We start from the raw sequence: 23,517 nt of genomic DNA on the forward strand, positions 1-23,517 counted from the left end.
TAAATCACGGTGCTTCAGTAGTGTCTTTGAATAAGTCATACTTATTTCAGTATTTTCAAGAATATAAAAAGTTTCACTTGTAATCCAGAAGATTCTTTATATTTATAGCCATGTTACTTATTGAGAGAGTGAAAAATAGCGTATGAAATCCCAGACTCTCAGTTTTCTTAGTGTTTAAGTATCTGTTTACTGTAGTTAATATAGATTACAGCTAAATTTTTTAGTTCTTTCATTTTATATCTGATGTGACTGCACATGCAATATGTAATATGGACAGGTATATGTCAAATTGTTATTTATGAGAAAGTCCAGTTAAAGCCTTAGATGAATTTTTTATTTATCCTCTTGATTACAATGAAACATTTAGATTTACTGGAAGCTCAGGCAATTGAAAGTTATCGCTAACTGAAGTTAGGACAACCCCACATAATTAAAAAAAACATTTTGAGGTTATCAAGGGCAGAGGAGATATTGTTATAATTCATTCTAAGGCAGAAATTCCCAGTTTGCTGGTTTTTTGTTGTTGTGGTCTTCAGTCCAGAGACTGGTTTGATGCAGGCCTCCATGCTACTCTATCCTGTGCTATCTTTTTCATCTCCTACATCCTTCTGAACCTGCTTAGTGTATTCGTCTCTTGGTCTCCTTCTACGATTTTCACCCTCCACGCTGCCCTCCAATACTAAATTGGCAATTCCTTGATGCCTCAGAACATGTCCTACCAACCGATCCCTTCTTCTAGTCAAGTTGTGCTACAAATTTCTCTTCTCCCCAGTTGTATTCAATATCTCTTCATTAGTTATGTGATATACCCATCTAATCTTCAGCATTCTTCTGTAGCACAATGTTTCGAAAGCTTCTATTCTCTTCTTGTCCAAACTATTTATTGTCCATGTTTCACTTCCATACATGGGTACACTACATACAAATACTTCCAGAAACGGCTTTCTGACACATAAATCTATAGTCGATGTTAACAAATTTCTCTTCTTCAGAAACGCTTTCCTTGCCATTTTCAGTCCACATTTTGTATCCTCTCTACTTCGACTATCATCAGTTATTTTGCTCCCCAAATAGCAAACCACATTTACTGCTTCAAGTCTCTTTCTTAATCTAATTTCCTCAGCATTACCCGACTTAATTCGACTGCATTCCATTATCCTCGTTTTGCTCTTGTTGATGTTCGTCTTATATCCTCCTTTCAAGACAGTGTCCATTCCGTTCAACTGCTCTTCCAAGTCCTTTGCTGTCATCGGCGAACCTCAAAGTTTTTATTTCTTCTCCATGGATTTTAATACCTACTCTGAAGAAAAATTCGGAGTAAATTCGGAAAGAAATTTCTGCTAACATATTTTAAATTATCTGAAACAAATTAAGTTATGAAATAATTGACAGTAAAAGTGTGGACCCTCATAATGTCGATTGCCTTGTGTACATAAACGTCTGCAAGATTCTGAAGTTTGACTATATATTTTTAATGTTATAATCTTTCTGGATCAGAAAACACCTCTTACTAATTAATTCAGCCAGTAATTAAGATTCTGAATAATTTAAGGACTCAAAAAAGATTTATTTCAAGATGGATACCATATTCATAAGTAGGGGATTTCAGGCTATTGATGAATAGTATTGTTACATATACTGTTATAATTTACTAACTTGGAAGATTTTTCATGAATTAAATAACAGTCCATGTAAAACAGTAAGATCCATTCCAGCTCATATTCAAATCATTAAGTATTTTCTAAAATCACATCATATTCTTACACCTGTCCATAAGCAGCCACCCCTTCCCCAGAATCGCCAGTTTTCAATTGGCGGACAATGATGTAACTTTACAGCGTCAGCATGAAAGTGTTTATGATAGGCAAGCATTCAGGTAACATCATCACGTTGGTTTGATTGACAGTCTGTGACCAACCTCCTGTGCAGGAGAGCTTCTGTAAAGTTTGGAAAGTAGGAAACAAGGTACTGGCAGAAGTAAAGCTGTGAGGACAGGGCATGAGTCGTGCTTGGATAGCTCAGTTGGTAGAGCACTTGCCCGCAAAAGGCAAAGGTCCCGAGTTCGAGTCTCGGTCCGGCACACAGTTTTAATCTGCCAGGAAGTTTCAAACCTATGACCATTCACATTGCTCTTCCCAGTACACATCCAATATCCCCATCAGTCCTGCTTGGTAAGGGCCCAACATACTTGAATAATATTCTAGGATGGGTCACAGAGTGATGTTTAAGCAATCTTAATCATAGACTGATTGCATTTTCCTAGTATTCTACCAATAAACTGAAGTCTGCCCCGATTTGTGTATATTAGTCCTTCCTTTTTTGCCAACTAGTGTTTAGATAGCAGAAAGAAGGGAGTTAATGATGAGATTCTCTGAGCATTTTCGGTTTCAGAAACCGATTGTGGCTAGTCAGTGCTTGTAATTGCAGAGGAAAATGTAGACATGTTGATGGATATGAATTGAGTGGTCATGAATAGAATATTTTACAGTGAAGTAAAGAATGGATAGATATAACAATCAAAAACAGAATAATTAGTTACTCTCAAATAACATAGCAGAGATGAAGTCATAAAAAGTGGCAGATAGTAACAGAAACGGGATTAATCAAAGGGGAAAGAAATTTTAGGGATGTTGGCTAGTAGACTGTAAACGAAAAGGATGAATGAAATGATGGCACAAAGAAAAAATGCAAGTAAACTGCAAGGTAAAAATAGAAACATTTTTGTTAGGACATGATTATATGTTTTGAAGTGGGCCAGGAGTTAAAAACATGCATATCTGTCTATTAAACGGTGAAGGAACATATCTTACTTTATAAAACTCTGTGTACAGTACAGAGGATGGGGTGAAATGAAATTGATGCTGTTCACTGAAGTAAATCCTATGAAATGGATTCGGTAAAATGTTAGCTTCAAACAAAATTGTATGGTGCACACGGTAGCCTACTTGTAGTTCTGTGAAAGTGAAATAGGTAAATAATGTTAGTACTTGATCATTCACTTAATCTCATTGTTGAAGTAGAATAAGATAGGACAAACGTGTTACTGAACAACTGTCTCATGCATTTGGTGCTCAACAGCTTATAAATATTCCAAAGTATGTGATATGCTTATGGAGTCTGTCTGACTGGGTGTCAATGTGGACACTGCCCAGTTTGGATTTTCCTTGTCCAAAACTGTATGGACTTTTAGCATATCTTGATAGAATATATCACCTGCTTATCAGAAGTACTGCAGTGAAGAAATCACTATTTTGCGCTAGGCAATGTCTTCTTCTTGGTGGTATTGTGAAATCAGAGAGAGCATGTATGAGAGGACAGCAAACTTGCTTTGTATCTCCCATGGAATATAGAAGAGACACTACTCATCTGAGCCCAATCCCTTGTATTCTATTGAACTAATAAATTTTGCCTTTCTGCCTCCATTTTCTGGTTTTAAATACCCATGTGCATCCTTCTAAGTGGTCTTTGACATCTTTCAGCTGCTCATATTGCAACTGGTGAAATTTTATTTTCTTATTCCATTTGGTTAATTTGAGAGAAGTTCCTCTTCAGCATTAAATCAGTTCAGGAAATAACTTGTTTGTATTGATTTAAAGGAATTGTGTTCCCTTCTTAATGATGTGTTAACTGTGGCTGTTGTGGTAAATGTTTTTATGACAGACTAGATGGATCTGCAAGGCACCTTTTCTGCAAAACTTCTGATTTCTTTTCACAGTGTGGCCTCACCCTAGAGTTCAGACCCATAATAATACAAGTAGAAGAACCAATTTCTGCAGGAATAAATTTGCTGTTGTTTCCCACTTTTTACTATGAGCATGGGTTAATTCTGAAAGAAATTGATGTAACTACAGCTATACATGTCCTTTAATTGCAGTTCCACTAAAGCTGTGAGAAGGTGTGAGAAGAAGACATGCTTCCTCCCATTTAGTGAAACTCAGCGGTCTGCATAACTGCACAAAATTTCTCGAGACTAATTTCAATTTGCCATCGAGAAATTTCGACAGTGCCATTTAGTAAACTCATGGCTCATAAATTACGTGGAGACAGCCTGTGTAAACAACAATGTCATCTGGGAAGAGTGCAAAGTGAGTACTGATACACTTAGGTTAAGTCATATGTGCAAATAATAGTAGTTTGTGAGCCCTGTCCAACAGAAGAATCTTTATTTCCTGGTTTCCTAGGCTGGTATAAGTACAATTTGAAAAAAGTATTTCATGCTTTGAAAGGTTATTGTATGGACAAAAAAAAGAGAACATGAACTCCCAAATGCATACCTTAAAAGCTATGAGAACTTATTCATCTTCGCTACTGTGAAAAACATCTCTTCTACAGCTAGATCTTCGCTATTACGAACGACTACAGAATGCAGTAAACAAATAATCAAACATATGAGAACACATTAGTCTGTTGCTGTGAAACAGCAAAGCTTCTCATATAATGTGCTTGCCATTGCAAACGACCTGCACTAGTGAGCCTTCGCTAAAAGTGGTGCTCATTAGTGTCCATTCATAAGAAGAAATGATTCTAGCAAACGTTTTAGGGAATCATACAATCTGTGAAAAACTCCAGGTTGGTCACAGATGCACTGCCAGGCACTGATGATGTGTTACAATAGTGTTTGTATATCATTAATTGAGTAGCCTACACCGAATATTTCAAGAGTCCCCACAACCAAAAACAAGGGTTAAGAACGGGGGAGTAAGCTGGCCAACATACAGGACCTTCCCGACCAATTCATTCAACGTTAAATGTCTGTGTGAGGTGTTCCCAGACATTTCTGAGAAAATGGGCTACTGCTTCATCACACATGGACCACAAAATCAGCCTTTGTTGGAATGGTACCTGCTCTATCGGAGAAGGCAAGTCATTTGATGCCTTGCACCAGTCAACCTGTTTGGCAATATGCAAGGTCCTACCAGTCTATGGATGTGTGTGATGTCCTTAGGTTAGTTAGATTTAAGTAGTTCTAAGTTCTAGGGGACTGATGACCACAGCAGTTGAGTCCCATAGTGCTCAGAGCCATTTGAACCAACCTACCAGTCTATTGCAAATAATTTCTGCCCATGCATTCACTGAAAATCAGCACTCACAGTTTGCTTCTCCAACTGTATGTGGATTTGCACCACACATGCTGATAATGAAAACTGACAGTCTTGACTCGCAGGAAACCAGCCTCATCTATGAATTATATCTTTGTTGGGAAAAATGAATCTGCACCACATCTTTGCAACACCTATTGGCCAAACTGCAGTTTGGCAGGGTGATCTGACGATCATATGGTCTGCACAAAATACAGCGGCTGGTAGATACACAGTCAGCAGCGCACGTGTGGGAAAAGCAGTAGTGGTGGGTGTTACTGGCAGGCGCTGTACAGGGCATGCCGAGCGCTGGAGGGGAAGTGCCGTTCTAAACTAAGATTCAAATTTTTTGTAAATATTTTGTGAAGTCCCACCACGTCAACACTTGCATGGCAACCATTCAAAAAGATAAAAAGATCTGTCATCTCTGCTTTGGTTAGTAGCTAAAGAGAACTGCTCTGAAAATGCAGCCTTTTATTTTCACTTGAGTAGGTAACCATTTGTAACGTTCAGAGAAGTGTAATGAGTGGCGAATTTTGAGTAAAACTCACTCATTTCTCTTTCCAAAACACAAACGAGTTCACAAAATGTCATCTCACAAATGTGTGTCCAGATACAGAAACAGTGATTTATTAAGTTTATTAAGTGAGGAACTGAAGAAAGATAAGGTCGACAGGTCATGAAAAACCAAATCCTCGGTACAAAATAAACGTGTAATATATTCAACTACGTTGTTCCCAAATCCATAGCACTTCTCGTTTCACCAGATATTGATGGTCCTTAAGAATTAAATTCTGTAGTTAATTGAACAACATGGTAGATAATGAAGTATTGCATAATAAACACACGGAAAAATACTCTCCTCTTTGCGCGCTATCATTTGCCAAAATCTCTTTTCGATATCTCAAAACGCTAATGAAATATGAGGAATGTTGTGGATATTCCATTCTGGTTTCATCGCTCGCGCCGCGCGATCATAAATGAGTGTGCTACATTAGATCAATTGGTGACAGACTGAGACTTTCACCCAAGCCTAAAGAAAAATTAGATATCTTAGTTGAATTCCATAGGCAGTAACATATTATGTAATATGCACCAAACGCAAAATCGTAGCGAATCCTATTTTTGATTGCAAACTTTGTAGAGTTTCTCTAAGTTTCTTACTTCCATGTAACTGTCACAGTAGCTACGGCCATTTACGAAATGATAGTCACATCCATGAACCTGACATGTGAAGCTATAAGTAAAGCAAAAACGAAATTTTTTACCTAATAGTTTCCATAAAATCATTTGAGAAACACTGCAGACTGTGCGCCTCGATTCTGTCATCACCGATCACCCGAAAAGTAGCGAACACTAACAGTCCAGAAGTGGCAATCATTAACAGGTCCCTTTCTGAACAAAAGAATGAACTGGCCCAGCGCTTTCGACGAAAACTGGTCACTGCGTATCAGTCACCGTATCCTGCGTGATCTCTGCCTGTGTTCTAGATATTTTTCACCATATGGAACATGTATTCGACGGTTGCTTTCATTTGTGAGACCATAACAGAAGACCATGTCTATCCTTTTTCATGTGGAATAATAGGCTTCAATTATGCTGCTAAGAGCAAAGATAAAACTACAATGTAAAAGCATTTCAAAAACCTATCTCAACTCAAGCTGGTTCCACTAGAACTCGTGTATATGCTGCAGTTTCTCAGAACTGGGAATGGGGTTGACAATTACAACAGTAAGAGACTATTACTGCATGCTGTATCCAATAACTGTAACAGAGGAATGTGTCCTCACTTGTTTGACGCATACGTAATAAGAAAGAGCCTGCAGTGGAAGAGATGTGTTTTTCAATAGCGAATATGAAAGTGCTCATAGTTCTTTTTAGGAATGCATTTTAGAACCCACATTTATTGGACATTTTTGTCTTATTGTGGGCCATACTACCACCTCTCCTAATGTTGTTGTTATGGTCTTCAGTCCAGAGACTGGTTTGATGCAGCTGTCCATGCTGTTGTATGCTGAACAAGCCTCTTCATCTTCGAGTAACTACATCACCCTACACCCTTCTGAATTTGCTTAGTATATTCATCTCTTGGTCAACCTGTACGATTTTTACCGTCACCCTTCCCTTCAGTACTAAATTGGTGTTCCCTTGATGCCTCAGAATGTGTCATACCCATCGATCACTTCTCCTAATCAAGCTGCGCCACAAATTCCTCTTCTCCCCGATTCTATTCAGTACCTCCTCATTAGTTACATGATCTACCCCCCCTCCCAATTTCAACATTCTTCTGTAGCACCATGTTTAGATGTTTAGAAAGCTTCTGTTCTCTTCTTGTCTAAACTATTTATCGTCCATGTTTCACTTCCATACATGGTTACACTCCATACAAATACTTTCAGAAACTGACACCTAAATCTATACTCCATGGTAACAAATTTCTCCTCTTCAGCAATGCTTTCCTTGACATAGGTAGTCTACATTTTATATCCTTTCTACTCTTGACCATCATCAATTATTTTGCTTCCTCGATAGAAAAACTCATTTGCTACTTCAAGTTTCTCATTCATTAATGTAATTCCCTCAGCATCTGATTTAATTCGACAACATTTCATTATCCTCGTTTTGCTTTTGCTGGTGTTCATCTTATATCCTCCTTTCAAGATACTGTCCATTTCGCTTAACTGCTCTTTCACATCCTTTGCTGTCTCTGACAGAATTTCAGTGTTGTCGGCAGACCTCCAAGTTTTTCCTACTCCAAATTTTTTTTTTTTTGCTTTCTTTACTGCTTGCTCAATATACAAATTGAATAACATCAGGGATAGGCTACAACCATGCCTCACTCGCTCCTCAACAACCGCTTCCCTTTCATGCCCCTCGACTCTTATAGCTGCCATTTGGTCTCTGTACAAATTGTAAATAGCCTTTTGCTCCCTGTATTTTACCCCTGACACCTTCAGAATTTGGAAGAGAGTATTCGAGTCAACATCATCAAAAGCTTTCTCTAAGCCTACAAATGCTATAAACGTAGGTTTGCCTTTCCTTAACCTGTCTTCTAAGATAAGTAATAGTGTCAGTATTGCCTCGCATGTTCCAACATTTCTATGGAATCCAAACTGAATCCCCCAAGCTCGGCTTCTACCAGTTTTTCCAAATGTCTGTAAAGAATTCGTGTTAGTATTCTGCAACTGTGACTTATTAAACTTAATTTTCACATCTGTCAACACCTGCTTTCTTTGGGATTGGAATTATTATATTCTTCTTGAAGTCTGAGGATATTTGGCCTGTCTCATACATCTTGCTCACCAAATGGAAGTATTTGTCTTGGCAGGCTCATCCACGCTATCACTAATTCTAGTGGAATGTTGTCTACTCCCAGGCAAATACATGTCTCCCATCTCATCTTCATCTATGTAATCTTCCATTTCCATAATATTGCCCTCACGTACATCGCCCTTCTATATACTCCTTCCACCTTTCTGCTTTCTCTTCTTTGCTTAGGACTGGTTTTCCTTCTGACCCCTAGATATTCATTCAGATAGCAGTATCTGTCTTACACCTAGTGATATATGCTTCTACTTCCTATCGATCTTAGTTTTGAGACGTTTGTATTCCTTTTCACCTGCTTCATTTACTGCATTTTTATATTTTCTCCTTTCATCAATTAAATTCAATATCTCTTCTGTTACCCAAGGATTTCTACTAGTTGTCATCTCTTTACCTGCTTGATTCTCTGCTGCCTTCACTATTTCATCTCTCAATACTACCCATTCTTCTTCTACTGTATTCCTCTCCTCTGTTCTCATCAATCGTTCTCTAATGCTCCCTCTGAAACTCTCTACCACCTCTGGTTCTTTCAGTTTATCCAGGTTACATTTTCTTAAATTCCTGTCTTTTTGCTGTTTCTTCAGTTTTAATCTGCAGTTCATAACCAATAATTGTGGCCAGAGTCAGTTTATCCAGGTTCTATTTTCTTAAATTCCTGCCTTTTTGCAGTTTCTTCAGTTTTAATCTACAGTTCATAACCAATAAATTGTGGCCAGAGTCCACATCTGCCCCTGGTAATGTCTTACATTTTAAAACCTGGATCCTAAATCTCTGTCTTACCGTTATATAATGTGCCAGAAACCTTCAGGTGCCTCTGGTGTCTTCCATGTATAGAAGTTCTTTTCATGATTCTTAAACCAAGTGTTAGCTATGATTAAGTTGTGCTCTTTGCAAAATTCTACCAGGTGGCTTCCTCTTACATTCCTTACCCCAGGTCCATATTCACCTATTACTCTTCCTTCTTTTCCTTTTCCTACTATCGAATTCCACTCCTTCATGACTATTAAATTTTTGTCTCCCTTAGCTATCGGAATTATTTCTTTTATCATATCATTGATTTCTACAATCTCTTCATCATCTGTGGAACTAGTTTGCATATAAACTTGTACTACTGTGTTAGGCGTGGCCCTCGTGATATCTTGCCTACAATAATGCATTCACAATGCTGTTCATAGTAGCTTATCCCCATTCCTATTTTTTTATTCATTATTAAACCTACTCCTGCATTACCCATATTTGATATTGTATTTATAGCCCTGTATTCATGTGATCAGAAGTCTTGTTCATCCTGCCACCAAACTTCACTAATTCCCACTATATCTAACTTTAACCCATTCATTTCCCTTTTTAAGTTTTCTAACCTACCTGGTTGATAATGGGATCTGACATTCCATGCCCTGATCCGTAGAACGCCAGTGTGTTTCTCCTGATAACGACGTCCTACTGAGCAGTCCCTGCACTGAGTTTTGAAGGGGGAACTATTTAACCTCTGGTGTATTTTACCTAGGAGGACGCCATCATAATTTAACCACACTGTAAAGCTGCAGGAAGAACTATGGTTGTAGTTTCCCTGTTTCACTACAAATGTACTGTACTTTTTTTGAATATCCCATATATATTTTCAGTTCAATGCAATGAATTTTAAAATATACGTATGCCACTAGTTTTGGTGGAGTTTTAAAGTGATTGTATTAATGCATCACAGGAGATAGCATACGCCTGAGTTAGTGAAACTGTTCACTGGACTATAAACTATATTCAGAACTTGTGACATAGTCGGTTGAGTCATGGTTCTTGTTGTTTTGAGCCGATGCTTCAACTTGGATTTGATACAGATTGTATGAGACTGTGAATCTTGGATGCTAAGACACTATACTGTCTGCGATTATGAACACTTGTGGAACACTTATTCGTGATGTTTCTAATCAGGTCATATGGTGGTTGCAGATATGGAACCATACTCCATAACCATTTTTATCTTTTCCTCACAGCTCATGTTTCCTCAAGACCATATGATGTTCTAGCTGTGTAATGCATGTGCCTGTAGCAGAACAAATGCTTAGGCCAGACATGATTTATGAGTATTTTTGGATAATAACCTACATGGAATTCGTCTAATACAAATTGTATAGAGAATTTGTGATTCACCATAGGCACTTCTTTATTCCAAATGCAACATGGCTACTGAACCAGAGCAACAAGAAGCTTCTCTGGACAGTCCCACATACTTGTTGAATTGAAACCACATACAGTTGTTCGAGGTCAGCGACCTAGAGGGGTTTCTCAGTGAGATACTTTCTCTGTATTTTGGTTTTTTGGCTGCATTTATTAAGAAAAACGAGTGTAGACTTTTTGTTACAATTATCATCTACAGTGAGTTATTTGGAAGAGTAAATTCAGACCTGTGAATGTGTGCTACATAAAAATCAAGAAATCGTGAAAATATTAAGTGAGAGAACTGTTTTCAGAAAGTGAGTTGTGTTTTTAGTGACTGTAGGGCTGCAAGGAGAGGCTTCTTAGTATTAATGTAGGAAGGATGATCTTGCTGAATGCATAGATCTCAGGGACAGCATTAAAGGTTAAGAATTAATGTACATTTACTCTCTATTTTGTCTGAGGTGTTCAATTACAGAATTACTACTATAATACAGGAAATCACAATAAATCTGGGTGCCAGGTACTCATCTCAGACGTATCATTTGGTAACCCTAAAAGCAGACAAGCAGTCAGGGTAAAGGTCATCTGAATAACTGTGCTTTTCCCAGTGTTACTGTATTTGCAGTGATTAGTAGCGTTTTATCGAATTTTTCACTATACATAAAATGGAGCGAGGAGGACTATAATATAACGTCTGGTCCTTGTCAAGGTCACTAAAGACAAAGCTGTATTTTAGCTGGAGAAATTGAAGCAAGAAATAAGACTTGGTCTGCCTGTCTTCCATTAATGTTATTTAAGGATATGACCAAAGCGTAGGTTATAATTGAAGGGTATGCACAAATACCATTGAAGATGAAATGGTTTCGAATATGTAAAAATAAAGGAAACAAGATGGCTCAATTATCTGATATTTTGCTCTGAAGTATTTATGGTAATTTTCCCCCTTCAGTCATCTGTTCACATAGTATTAAAAGTACTGTGTCATTTTCTTGCATTCAGACAGAATACCAATCCTAAATTCAGAACAAAGAAAAATCATTGTATTTCTTTATGGTAATACATTTATTCTTACATACAAATAATGTAAGATAGACAGGAATTGCCATTTTGAATTTGAAAAAGATGACAAACTGTTCTTTTTAATATATTTTCATATAAAAATGTATGATTATACTTAAAGCAATAAGGTCTCAAAATTATAAAAATTGAAACATTTCTTTTTGAAATATATACATATCACTTTTAAGTTTCTATACATATGCTGCCTTTTAAACAGTGCAGGACTTGATATGCACTGTGCACTGTTATTAATTTTAGCAACAACACAGTATGTCAGATCACTGCATTTTTTCAACTGGTCTTAGGTATATTGACCAGCAGTTCTAAAATAGGTATTAGTGAAATAATACTAGCATATGCTGTTTGTGACCATTGCATGTGAAATACATCTTGCAGCAGAGAAGTTTCTAGTTTGGCCTTGACACAAGTCTGAACTTGAGTGGGCTCTCAGGTACATATGTTGGATGCACTTTGTATTTGATTTCACCATAATGATATTCAACCTGGTACCTGCGTACAATCTGGAACAGTGGATAAAACAATGTTGGTGTTAGGCGAGAAAGTGGCAACTTCAGCTGTCATGGTAATAAACTACCATGACTCAGTGTTACAATTGATTAATAGAAATATCACATTTACTTCCATAGATTAATGTTAAATAGACCCTGGCCAGGACAACAACAGAGTATTTAAAACTTTACAGATATATTATTGTTGTTTTAACTACATATTCGTAATTTTATGCGGCATCTAAGACGAAAAGCAGATGTAAGAAATTTTATTATGTTTTGTTCAATACAACTTTGTTTGGAACATGTAAGGTTGAAGGTTGTTCAGCAAATATTATTATCGAAAATAGAATGTTCTATATATGATCAGTGACATGAATTAATCATTGAAGGCAAAGGACTACACAACATTCAACTTTATAATTGGTTTTATTCAGTGTGTCTAAATGTCTATGAAGAGTTTTTTTGTGGTTGATTAAGTTACAAGGAATCTGTTACAAGCATAATATCTTCCAATTTACCTACTTGGATACATAAAATAGAAACTTACAAAGTGTCAATAATATAACTTTTTAGAGTTGATACTTTTCTGTGTACTGTGTAATTTATGAGATAATCAATACCATTATAATTAATGCACAGAAAGATTGTACATTTTAATCAGGCAAGGGAATGAGTGAACTTTAGAAGTGAGTGTTGCACAATGGACCATTCAAAAGTTATTAATGAAATTATAGAATGCAGCAATAAATTTTTTGATCCAGGAAGTGGAACAATGGCTTCATCAGTAGCAAGTAAGGTACTCATAAGATGTCATCAACACGAAAATTAATTTGGAAACCACACTGTTTTACTAGGCTTGCTTCTACTGGAGGTGGTACACTGTTGCCTTGCTAATGCAGCCTCCTCCTCCCCGCCCCCCCCCCCCCCTACTGGTGGATCTGCAGTTTAATGTGGACTCCAAACCACTGAGCAGCTCGTCAGTTCTTGCACTAACGAACATTGCTAGAAGTGAAACAAGTGAAAAGTGGTACACAAAACTTCGATGAGTGTGCAGGTAATCGATCCCACAACCTTTAGGGTCTACGGTGTGACACTTTACCAGTCAGGAGTTTTTTTTTAAACTAGAATTCTTTTTTGTTCTGAAATTCAACGATATACTGTGTTGTACAAGTATTGAAGCAAAGCTCTATAATTATCTCTGAACCACACTGGCAACAATTAATAAAGCATATTTTAAACTAGAAAGCTCCAGAACTGTTTACAACCTTTAAGTACAGTATGTGAACATATAAAAGAAATAATTACATGTAAGTGTAAATTTAATTATACTTTGTGCCATTGAATATGCTTGTAACCAAATTGATACACAACATATGCCTTGAAATACAAATTGCATTTATTATGCTCCACACTGTACCTGAAATTAAGGAGTGACAAGTCATATTAAATACATTGAAATATTAAATGTGTTAACATATTTTATTTGTAACTATTTTTGGATCCAGGTATTTCTGGGACTATTTTACCATGAAATGATTACTAAATTTTGTTTTATCAAAATTCTACATATTTTTTGCATGAATAAATGTTTTCATAGTTTTTCACACGATTTATAACTTTCTAGCCACAGTTTGAGATTCCCTCCTCATGTTGTAAGTTAAAAAAATAATGTTTTCTGTTAGACACAGTTGACTTGCAAATATTAAAAAAGTCTCCCTTGCTTTAAAAATATAAGTTAGAAATTAGTACTACAACATGCTGATTCTTAAAAATGTAGTCAGCAAGTGACTTAATGTTAAAAATCAAATTTTGTGATGTCTTTTTTCAAAAACTAATTTCAGTTTCAGTTTCATGAAAATCACAAATAGAGCTTTCCAGGAAAACATCACCCAACATCAAATAAACCACAGAGATGTCTCTGACACTGAGTGAGGTAGTGTAGTGTTAAAACACAGGACCTGTGTTCAGTAGGACACTGGTTCAAATAACTATTCAGATTTTACTTTAACATTTCCCCGAATAGCTCAAGATAAATTCATGGACAGATCCTTTGCAAAAGACATATCATATTTGCTTTGCCTAACCAAGATTGTACTCTGTAATTATCATATCATCAATAGGAGATTATAAACCTCTCATCTTTCCATCTGCCTCTGGTTGCAGTTATTGTAACACCATTCTTTGATAAACACATCAGTTTCTAGTTAACAATAGAAAATTGTTTCTGAGTTTATGAGTACTTTAGCAGCTTAGGTAGTGTAGGAGCATTTGGTCAAGTCTGGCCACTATTAATTTTGGTACATGAGACAGTTTTTTGCTTTCTTAAAACTGGATGTCTCACACATCTAATCACTTCTCATGATTTTCTCTGTAGTCCATTACTTCATAAAATGTCCCAACTAGTCCCTCCAGTGATTTTGTAGGTAAATTTTGATTTAATGTAAGGATACTTATGGTTTTTTCCATACATCTGTTTTTAGTTTGGTTAATCACACAGCACTGTTATTACTGTCATTAATCGATTATGGTCAATCTTTAGTGGTCAATAATGTTATTATGCTTAAATTTTGACTACCCTCACCAACTCTACATGTAGGGTCATTAGTAAAGTGAATAATTTTGGATTGTACATTTTGTAGATTGTCCTGCTCAGCGTTTGGTCCTTAGGAGAATTATGACTCCCTGAATTTCCTGTTAAGTCATTCTCATAACTAGTGAGCTATTATGCCTCAATTCCTGAGAGGAGACTAGTACTTTATACAATGTAGTCTTACTACTTGTACATTTCTGTATCGACTAAGGTTGCAGAGCCATAAAAACTACAGATCTGAGTTGTATTTGTTAATATCTTTTAATTGTTTACTGTGCAAATGGTATTGTTTTCTAGTCCTAAATTTTATTATTTCAACAAGAAATTAGCGTATGACAGAGGAGGTAGGAACCATAGAAACGCTTTTTCAGAACCATGTAAGGAAGTAGACGATGGTGAAACATTTTGTAGATGACAAGTTCATTAGATTTTGAGTGCTACTTGATTGGGACCAAGTACTCATCATGTGAAGTTCCATGTCAGTCACCATTATGCATAACTAAATGTTTGAAGTCAGTCCATGTTTAGCAATCAAAGAGCACAAACACTATGTTACTTTCTGTGTCAAGATACGATTTATTGTATTGGAACAGTGCGCTATTACAACGTGTTTGTATAATTTAGAGTCATTGTAGTCTATGTGATTTTACTGAACAACATTGTTGCAATAGTTTTTGAGAACATGACCGCAATAAAATATTTATTTACAATGATTACTGTTTTCCGAAAGAATGCGACCATTTTCAGACAATTTATATCATGATGGTAGGCAGCGGCGGTGAACAGAGCAGGTGGTATGACTCCACGAACGTCAGCTGCATGACATTATCGCAAAAGTGAAGTTTTACAATATAAAAGTCCATCATTGTCAAAACAGACAGTGAAAATATGTGTCAATAAACTTGAAAATCTACTTTAATGGTGTCTGATTAGTTATTTATAACTCAATTTAAATTTCTAGCAAAAAAACAACTGAATTTTGAAAGAAGAAGACGACTACCAATGAACACCTTAAGACATGTCAGTAAACTTTAACCAGATTTTCAAGATCGACTCTCTTGCAAAATCGACTACTCATTGTGCGTATGTGTCATGTGCTTGCTTGCAAATCAGCCGAAAGTTCTCGTCAATATGAACATAAAAAAATTTGGAGCATTCTACCCTACTCACTGATTCCTGCTTATGTTCTGCATTAGTTGTTGGTATTGGTTCTATTTGTTGTACAGAAATGAATGTAGTGCATTTTATCAAAATTTAGGGGGATTCAATACTCAGAGAAGCACTTAATAGTTCTTTGGAAAATATCATTTACTAACTGTTCTATTGCTTTCTGTAATGTGATTTATTATGACACTAGTACCATCTGCAAAAAGTAGGCTACCAATTTTGCAGCATATATGTAAAAGAAAATGACCACTCGTGACAGGCGAGACTCAGAAGAGGAATAAAAGGCCAGTGGCGCTCCAATGGACTTACTGACTGTGATTAGCCGTTTGAGACAAGCAAGTTGCTCTTCTAGAAGGGGCTTTACACACAGTGTGAATCGATCTTACAATAAAAAGGCCAGATAGTGATGAAAAAGAATTAAATGTCAGTTGTGGCATTTTCGTGCTCTGGACTGCTGGAGGTGCAGGCACTGCCAGCTTACCTTGGCGATGAGTATCTGCAGCTCGGCCTCAGCAAATCGTCTGCCGACACACATGCGGCGCCCGTGGCCGAAGGGCAGCGAGGCATGCTGGTGGTCTGGCAGCCGGCCTCCTGGCCACGCTGCCGTCCAGCGCTCTGGCAGGAAGGCGGCTGGCTGTGGGAAGTAGCGCTCCGAGCGGCCCAGGCACAGGTGTGGGAAGATCACATGTGTCTGCTGGCACACAGCACATGCTGCACAGGACACTGCGTTAGGCCTGGTTCACACATGCAATAAAAGTGTCGCCACAGCTAATGGCATACTGCAGTTGCGTAGGTGAACTTCCAGTTTTCTGTGGCGCAACTAAAGACATGCAACTTTTTTAATTTATTTTCGTTCATCATATTTGATGTTTCAGGAAAGCCTACAGCTGTGACATTCATGATTTAAATAATGAAAACTGCATCAATTACTTATTTTTCGATGCTTAACACAACACTTTTGTAGAATTTATTCTGTTTTTCAAGTGCATTTATGTATTTCTTTACATGAATATTTTTGGTGATGTTTCCATGTGTGATTTTCGATCTCTCCTACTTCTTTTTGAGGTTATAAGGTATTGTGCCTCCTCTGTTATACGAATATCACATGTAAGCAGATCATCACCTGCACTGTTTGCTTACAAAACATGCTACAAATATATATCTTTGTAGCATGTTTTGTAAACGCACAGTATATGTGATGATTTGCGTCTGTGTGATATTCTGTATAATGGGGAAGGCACAATATCTTATAGTCTCAAAAAGACGCAGGAGAGACCGAAAATCACACATACAAACACCGTCAAAAATATTGATGTAAAGAAATGCACAAATGGGCTTGAAAATGAGAATAAATTCTCGAAAAGTGTTTTGCTAAGCACCAAAAAATAGGTAACTAGTGCAGTTTTCATTATTTAAATCATGAACATTCGTCATGCCACGAAGAGTTCAACTTGGTTATACAGTGTTACACCACTTTTCTTCCACCAATGCTCACTGGTGGATTTATTTCAAAACATGGACATACTGTCAAAGTTATCGTGGAGTAACTGCTGCTGTATTCCATTCGATTTCAGTGTGTTTTCATTTTGGCAGATACACTTTCTCAGCTTCTGGAACTTCAGGAACAACAGCCTATGTTTAATTTTCTCTAGGCAGCTATTAAATTAAAAATTAGTTATTCGAAATGCCTACATGAGCGAATACAATAATATACTAAAATATTGGAAGAGTAGCTGTCTGCAGATGATATTTATATGCCAGCTCTTGATCAATTTGCCATAGCATACAGTATTTTCGTCTGCGACTGTTATTTCTTTTATTAATATGTTTGTGGCCCCTAAGCGAAATCTGTTTTCAGATCCAGCACTGGATTTCGTCTTCCTCATATTAATTCTTGTCACAGCTGTAGTGTCGTAATCTCCACTAAAACATTATTATCCACCGAAATGATTTTAGTTGTTGCCATACTGAAAGCTATGCAACCATGTACACTTTGTGGCATCCTGTGTGAACGGTAGCTCATGGTGCCAATACAGAAAGCCACAAGCTATGGCATCACATTAGTTACTTGTGTGAAAATGGCTATATACATCAGATACATTGTGACTTCCTGATATCTGTGATTTCTGTTGATGCTACTTTTCAGTAACTGTAATTCTCGATTGTGTCTTATCACAGTTTAAATCGCAGTTTACCAATTCACGCCTAATATGTCTCTACAACATTAGAATCCGATTTCAGCAATTTATCACAACAGGTTTTGCTCTGTGGTTAGACACAAGTAGCAACTAACAGTCGCCAGTAAGCATATCTGCTAACTGGTATTTATGGCTAGGTGAACTGCCTAATGAATGGAAGTGATACGTTCTTACGTGTGAAGTGTGCAGACTGAGTATTTCAACGATGTGTCATTGAAGTCATTATGCAGTTTTGATAGGGATGCTCAGTAAAAGTGAAATATAATTGTAGGCCTCCGTTTACCTGTAACTGTCCATAAAATTCTTCATGGTAGGTGACTGCATTGTCAATAAATAAAATTTCCCCAATGTTTTCGGCCAGTGTTGCAAATGGCCTTCCTCACTGTGTTGGAGGAATTTTATTTATTGATCAACTGGTCACCTACCCTGAAGAAATTTATGGACAAATGTGAAATATGCTGTGAGAGAACAATGAAAATTACATTCTCCTCTAGCTAAAGCTGCATCTTAACCCTACATTTTATGCCATGTAATTACTGATAAAATCTTGGCTATGTGTTTTAAGGTTGATGATACACATGTGAAGAGAGTGGAAAGTATGGATCTCCAAATTAAAAGTTCACGTAGGAATTGTTTTAAGTGAAATACTTGAAGATACACAGAAAACTTAACCTGTGAACTGTAGAGTTGAATATTGATTTTGTGAATGAATTCAAGTAAATGCATTTGTTAAAAGCTATATAGTCGCCCTGTCCCTGCCCCGCATTTCAATTTTCGTCGTTTAAGTGGAATATACCAAGTGGTTATAATTAAACTTTCCATATTTAACACATATTAATACAGATACTAATTACTGTACAAGTCTCAGACTTGGTAGCAGTAAGGTCCAGAGTATGGGGTGCATGATTTCCATGTGTCACAGCATCACCCCTCAGTTCCATCTATGGCCATCAGGTACCATGATCAGTCATCATGATTCATATTCTCATACACCTGACCAGTTGCAGTGCACTTGTTGACGTGCCAACATGAGCTTGGACAAAAGAAATAGGGTATTATTCGTGAAGCTCTATTATCAAAACAGCAGTAATGCTGCAACTGCCCTTCGAGAATATCACTGGCTGAAAGTATTATGGAAGGGTCCTCTTTCTCCATCTGCTGTGTGGAGCATGATGACGAAGTTCGAATCAATTCGAGAACTGGAGACTTTATACCATTACACACCGATACCATTACTGCTACAAAAGAGGCTCAATATGGCGCTCATCAGTATCCAGAAGAGTCTGAAAGTGCAGGATTGCATTCTGCACAGCAGAACAAAGCATGTCTGTATGTATGCTGGCTACCTCATTTGATATGCTGTGCTTCAGATCAGCTCATGCATGAATGTTCTTCTAGTAAACCCTGTCCTTCAGGTACCCCACAACCAGAAATCACAGGGAGTGAGATCAGGTGACCATGCTGTAGAACGGGTATGACATGCTGGCGAAGCATATCACAGCAACGCTGGCCAGTCTCACTACACCTTTAGCGCCAACCTGTTCAAAAAAGAATGGGCCAATGATGAATGTAGCCATGAAGCAACACCATGTGGCGATAAGTTCAACATACAGAGGAACTTCATGCACAGTGACTTGAAATGAAGATCGCCCCACTCAGCAATTCTGTGTGTTCACCTCACCTGTCAAAGAAAAATGAGCTTTGGGTATCCATAGGATGGTCCAGCACCAGCCCACGTCAACTTCAATCCTTGTGAGAAAATGGAGAGCAAAGTCAACACATCGTTGTGCATCCTGTGGTGCAAGCTGCTGTGTGGTATGTGTCTTGTACAGATAGTATTTGAGAATGGTCTGAAACACCTTCTGCACAATGGACGTTCAACTGTTCAACTGTCATGACACAGCGCTCGCACTGCCTGACGATCGTGAATTGCGGGCAGCGTTGTCTTCCACAGCAACAGAGATTTCATCATTTGCAATGTGGTGCAACCGGTCGTCAGCCTCTTCCTGGAGCGTCTCCAGTTCTCGAATTGATTCGAACTTCGTCATCATGCTCCACACAGCAGATGGAGAAAGAGGACCCTTCCATAATACTTTCAGCCAGTGATATTCTCGAAGGGCAGTTGCAGCATTACTGTTGTTTTGATAATAGAGCTTCACCAATAATACCCTACTTCTTTTGTCCAAGCTCATGTTGGCACTTCAACAAGTGCACTGCAACTGGTCAGGTGTTTCAGTTGACCTGATTCTGCATTGTTCCTCTTACTGATGTCCTTGCTCTTAATACTACCAAGTTTGGTTTTCATACATAATTAGTTTCTGTGTTAAAACGTGTTAAATAGGGGAAGTTTAATTACAACCAAAGGGTATGTGTATAAAACGCACCAAAAACCTGTCAGGGTCCTGTCCACTATCTAATACACTTTTCCTGAATTTACCTTGCAGAATTAATTTTCACCATGAAAAGTACATTAAGTGTACTGACACAAATATAAACCAAGATTGGGGGGGGGGGGGGAGGGGGTTGGTGATCAATATCACACTTTACTCAAACATATCAGTGCTGCTGCCAGGTAAACCACCAAGTGCAAAATTTTTCTCAGAGCAAATTAGGTTCTTTGTTCACTTCGACTGGAGGTAGCTTATACATCCATAGCATGAGACACAAGGTTATTAGAACGAAGTCCTAACGTTGGTCGACATGTGGCAAACAGTATTGAATGTTAAATGCTACTTTTAGTTGCTACTTGTGACTTCTAGTTGTGAGTGAAATAGCAAGTAGACTCGATAGCGTGACACAAAGCTTTTAGAAAGATGTATGAACTTCAGACATTGAATGCTGAAAACTACTTTTGGTTGCTACTCGCTGATTGTGATTTTTAATAGTGACTAAAATCACAGTCAGATACCATAAAATTATTATTGTGAAACTGTATAATTACTGTGAACTGTAACAGATGAGTTGCCTGCTGCTACACTTCCTGTACTGTAACTGTACCACTACACTCAACATAGCAGTCTACAGCTGCAGCTTGGTTTGGTTAAAATGGAATACTCATAGTAGGTGCATGTCACATGCCTGTGGTACATCAGCTGTCAATCACATAGCTAGTGGGTCGGTGACTTCAATGATCAACTGAATGCGCCAAGTATATAAACTCCCAAGTATGCTGAGCACCACATATGCACAGCAACAAGGGACAGTAGTGATGTCTGCTAATACTGGAAATTATAACTGTTTCTCGCCATGTTCACTCACATTACAGTAATGGATTTTGTGCCTTCTCAATCTACATTTCATTATTTAGTTTGTTTTTGTTATACATTCTGGAGGTTAAAAGAGGATTTGATATTCTTCTATGAATTTTTCCTATAAGAAAGATTAAATATCGGAAACCAGAAGTTTTTTAGATTTTGCAACACTTGGACGAAGCAGAAACCCACAGTACACATAGACAAGAAGGTAAATAAATAAGTAAATTGAATTTTTTAGCGGTGAAAAAGTTAGCACTACTGAAGCAGAAAGTAGTTTCTGATGTTATTTGGTATTTACAAAGAAAACAAGATGCAAAAGATGAAGTAAAAAAGCATTGTCTTCTGTTTTCTAAATATTGTTTGATGTGTTTGTATTATTTAGGTCTATTTTCTCAAGCAGATAAATAGTGTTATCTAATTTTTGGACCACATTTTCCTTATTCTTCCACTTTTCTACTGTGTGAAAAATTTACCACACACCTTTGTAAGGAACAGTCACTATGAATTTGGCTTTGGTTATTATTAAACTATACTGTCAATGCTAGCTCTTTAATGATGTTACTAGACTATATTCCGACATTTTGAAATAAGGAGGGTTCCCCATAACCTCACTTTCACTGTAGACAGCACGCAGAACGGTCGCCAGTTTCGTGCCATCATCTAAACAAAAGAACCAATCGTCACAAGGGTGTCTCAGTATAGAAATAAAGTGCCAGGGGCGCTGCAATAGACTCGTTTGCCATGAATAGTCGATCGAGACAAGAAAGTCGCTCATATACAAGGAGTCTAAGTTTACTAGGAACATGGAACAACCCTCACAACCATCATCATACACTTTTAATTTCTCTTTTAGAGTACATTCTGTTGAGACAGAGATTTAGAAACCAGATTTTACACTGTAAAGCATTTCCAGGAACACTTACGCACACTAACTATAATTTATTAGTTATAAAATGCAGACTAAAGATGAAGCAGCTACAGGAAGCTATGAAATTAAGAACATGGGTTCTGGATAAGCTGATAAACGAGAGGTTGTTGAGAGTTTCAAACGGAGCATTAGACAACGATTGACTGAAAAAATACAATAAAAGGTGAACGAGTAGCTTTGAGACATGGAATAGTAAGAGAGCAGTGGAACAACTAGGCAGAAAGACAAGGTGCAGCAGCAAGTATTGGGTAACATACAGGATATTAAATGTATATAATGAAAAAATGAAACTGAAAAAAGCAGCAAATGAAGCAGGCAAAAGGAAATACAAACATCTGAAAAATGAAACATCTGGTAAAGTGGGAATTGCTAAAGGAGGAACTCGAAGATGTTCAAGTATGCATGAGTTTGGGAAAGATTTATGCCAGCTACAGGAAAATTAAAGAGATGTTTGCAGTAAAGAGAAGAAGCTGTTTGAATGTCAAAATGTCAGGTTGCAAGCCAGTACTAAGCAAAGAAGGAAAAGCTGAAATGTGGAAGGAACAGATTTTAAACCACACAAAGAAAAGAAAATTGATGAAATTATTGTGAAAAGATAAGAGGAAGTGGATGTGGCACAGCAAAAAGAATCTAACAATGCAAAAACTGAGTGAAAATAGGCACCTGTAATACACAAAATTTCAATTGTTGAGTTCCTTGGGAGAGCTCTTCCATCTGGTATGCGAGATACAGGGCGATAATTATTGAACTATATGAAAAAAACCTAAATAATTTACGAACTATGGTGTGTACACACTTTATTCAACATGTAAACGTCACTACAGATATTCGGATTTAGGTTGTGACATGTTCAATATGCCCGCCACCATTGACGATGATATGGCGCAGACGAATAGCGAAATTCTGCGTGACCTGCTGAAGTGTCGGAACGTCGATAACCTCCTGAATGGCTGCTTTTAGCTCAGCAGTGGTTTTGGCGTTATTGCTGTACACCTTGCCTTTACCATAGCCTCACAAAAAGGAATCGCATGTGTTCAGATGCGGAGAATATGGCGGCCCATCGTGGCCCGTGCTAATGGCCTCTGGGTATCCCAGAGCCAGAATATGGTCCCTAAAGTGCTCCTTCAGGAAATCACTCTCCTGCTTCGATGGGGTCGAGTTCCGTCTTGCCTGAACCACATATTGTCGAAATCAGGGTCATTTTAGATGATGGGGATGAAATCATCTTCCAAAACCTTCACGCGCCATGA

General features: G+C 37.6%; 1 protein-coding gene and 1 non-coding gene across 2 annotated transcripts in view; one reads left to right on the forward strand and one right to left on the reverse strand.

Moving 5' to 3' along the window:
- Positions 1-2,006: 2,006 nt before the first annotated feature.
- Positions 2,007-2,081, forward strand: Trnal-caa. The gene has a single exon. It is a non-coding gene; the product is annotated as a tRNA-Leu (tRNA).
- A 9,944-nt stretch (positions 2,082-12,025) lies between these two features.
- Positions 12,026-23,517, reverse strand: part of LOC124775508 (probable cytochrome P450 49a1) — a 148,323-nt gene continuing 136,831 nt past the window's right edge. The window contains exons 10-11 of the mRNA XM_047250344.1: positions 16,369-16,578; positions 12,026-12,139 (exon numbers count right to left, since the gene is read on the reverse strand). Coding sequence (XP_047106300.1) covers positions 12,026-12,139; positions 16,369-16,578 — 324 coding nt within the window. The remainder of the gene's footprint in view (positions 12,140-16,368; positions 16,579-23,517) is intronic.

The sequence above is a fragment of the Schistocerca piceifrons genome, chromosome 1 (genome assembly GCF_021461385.2).
Source record: "Schistocerca piceifrons isolate TAMUIC-IGC-003096 chromosome 1, iqSchPice1.1, whole genome shotgun sequence".
NCBI lineage: Eukaryota > Metazoa > Arthropoda > Insecta > Orthoptera > Acrididae > Schistocerca > Schistocerca piceifrons.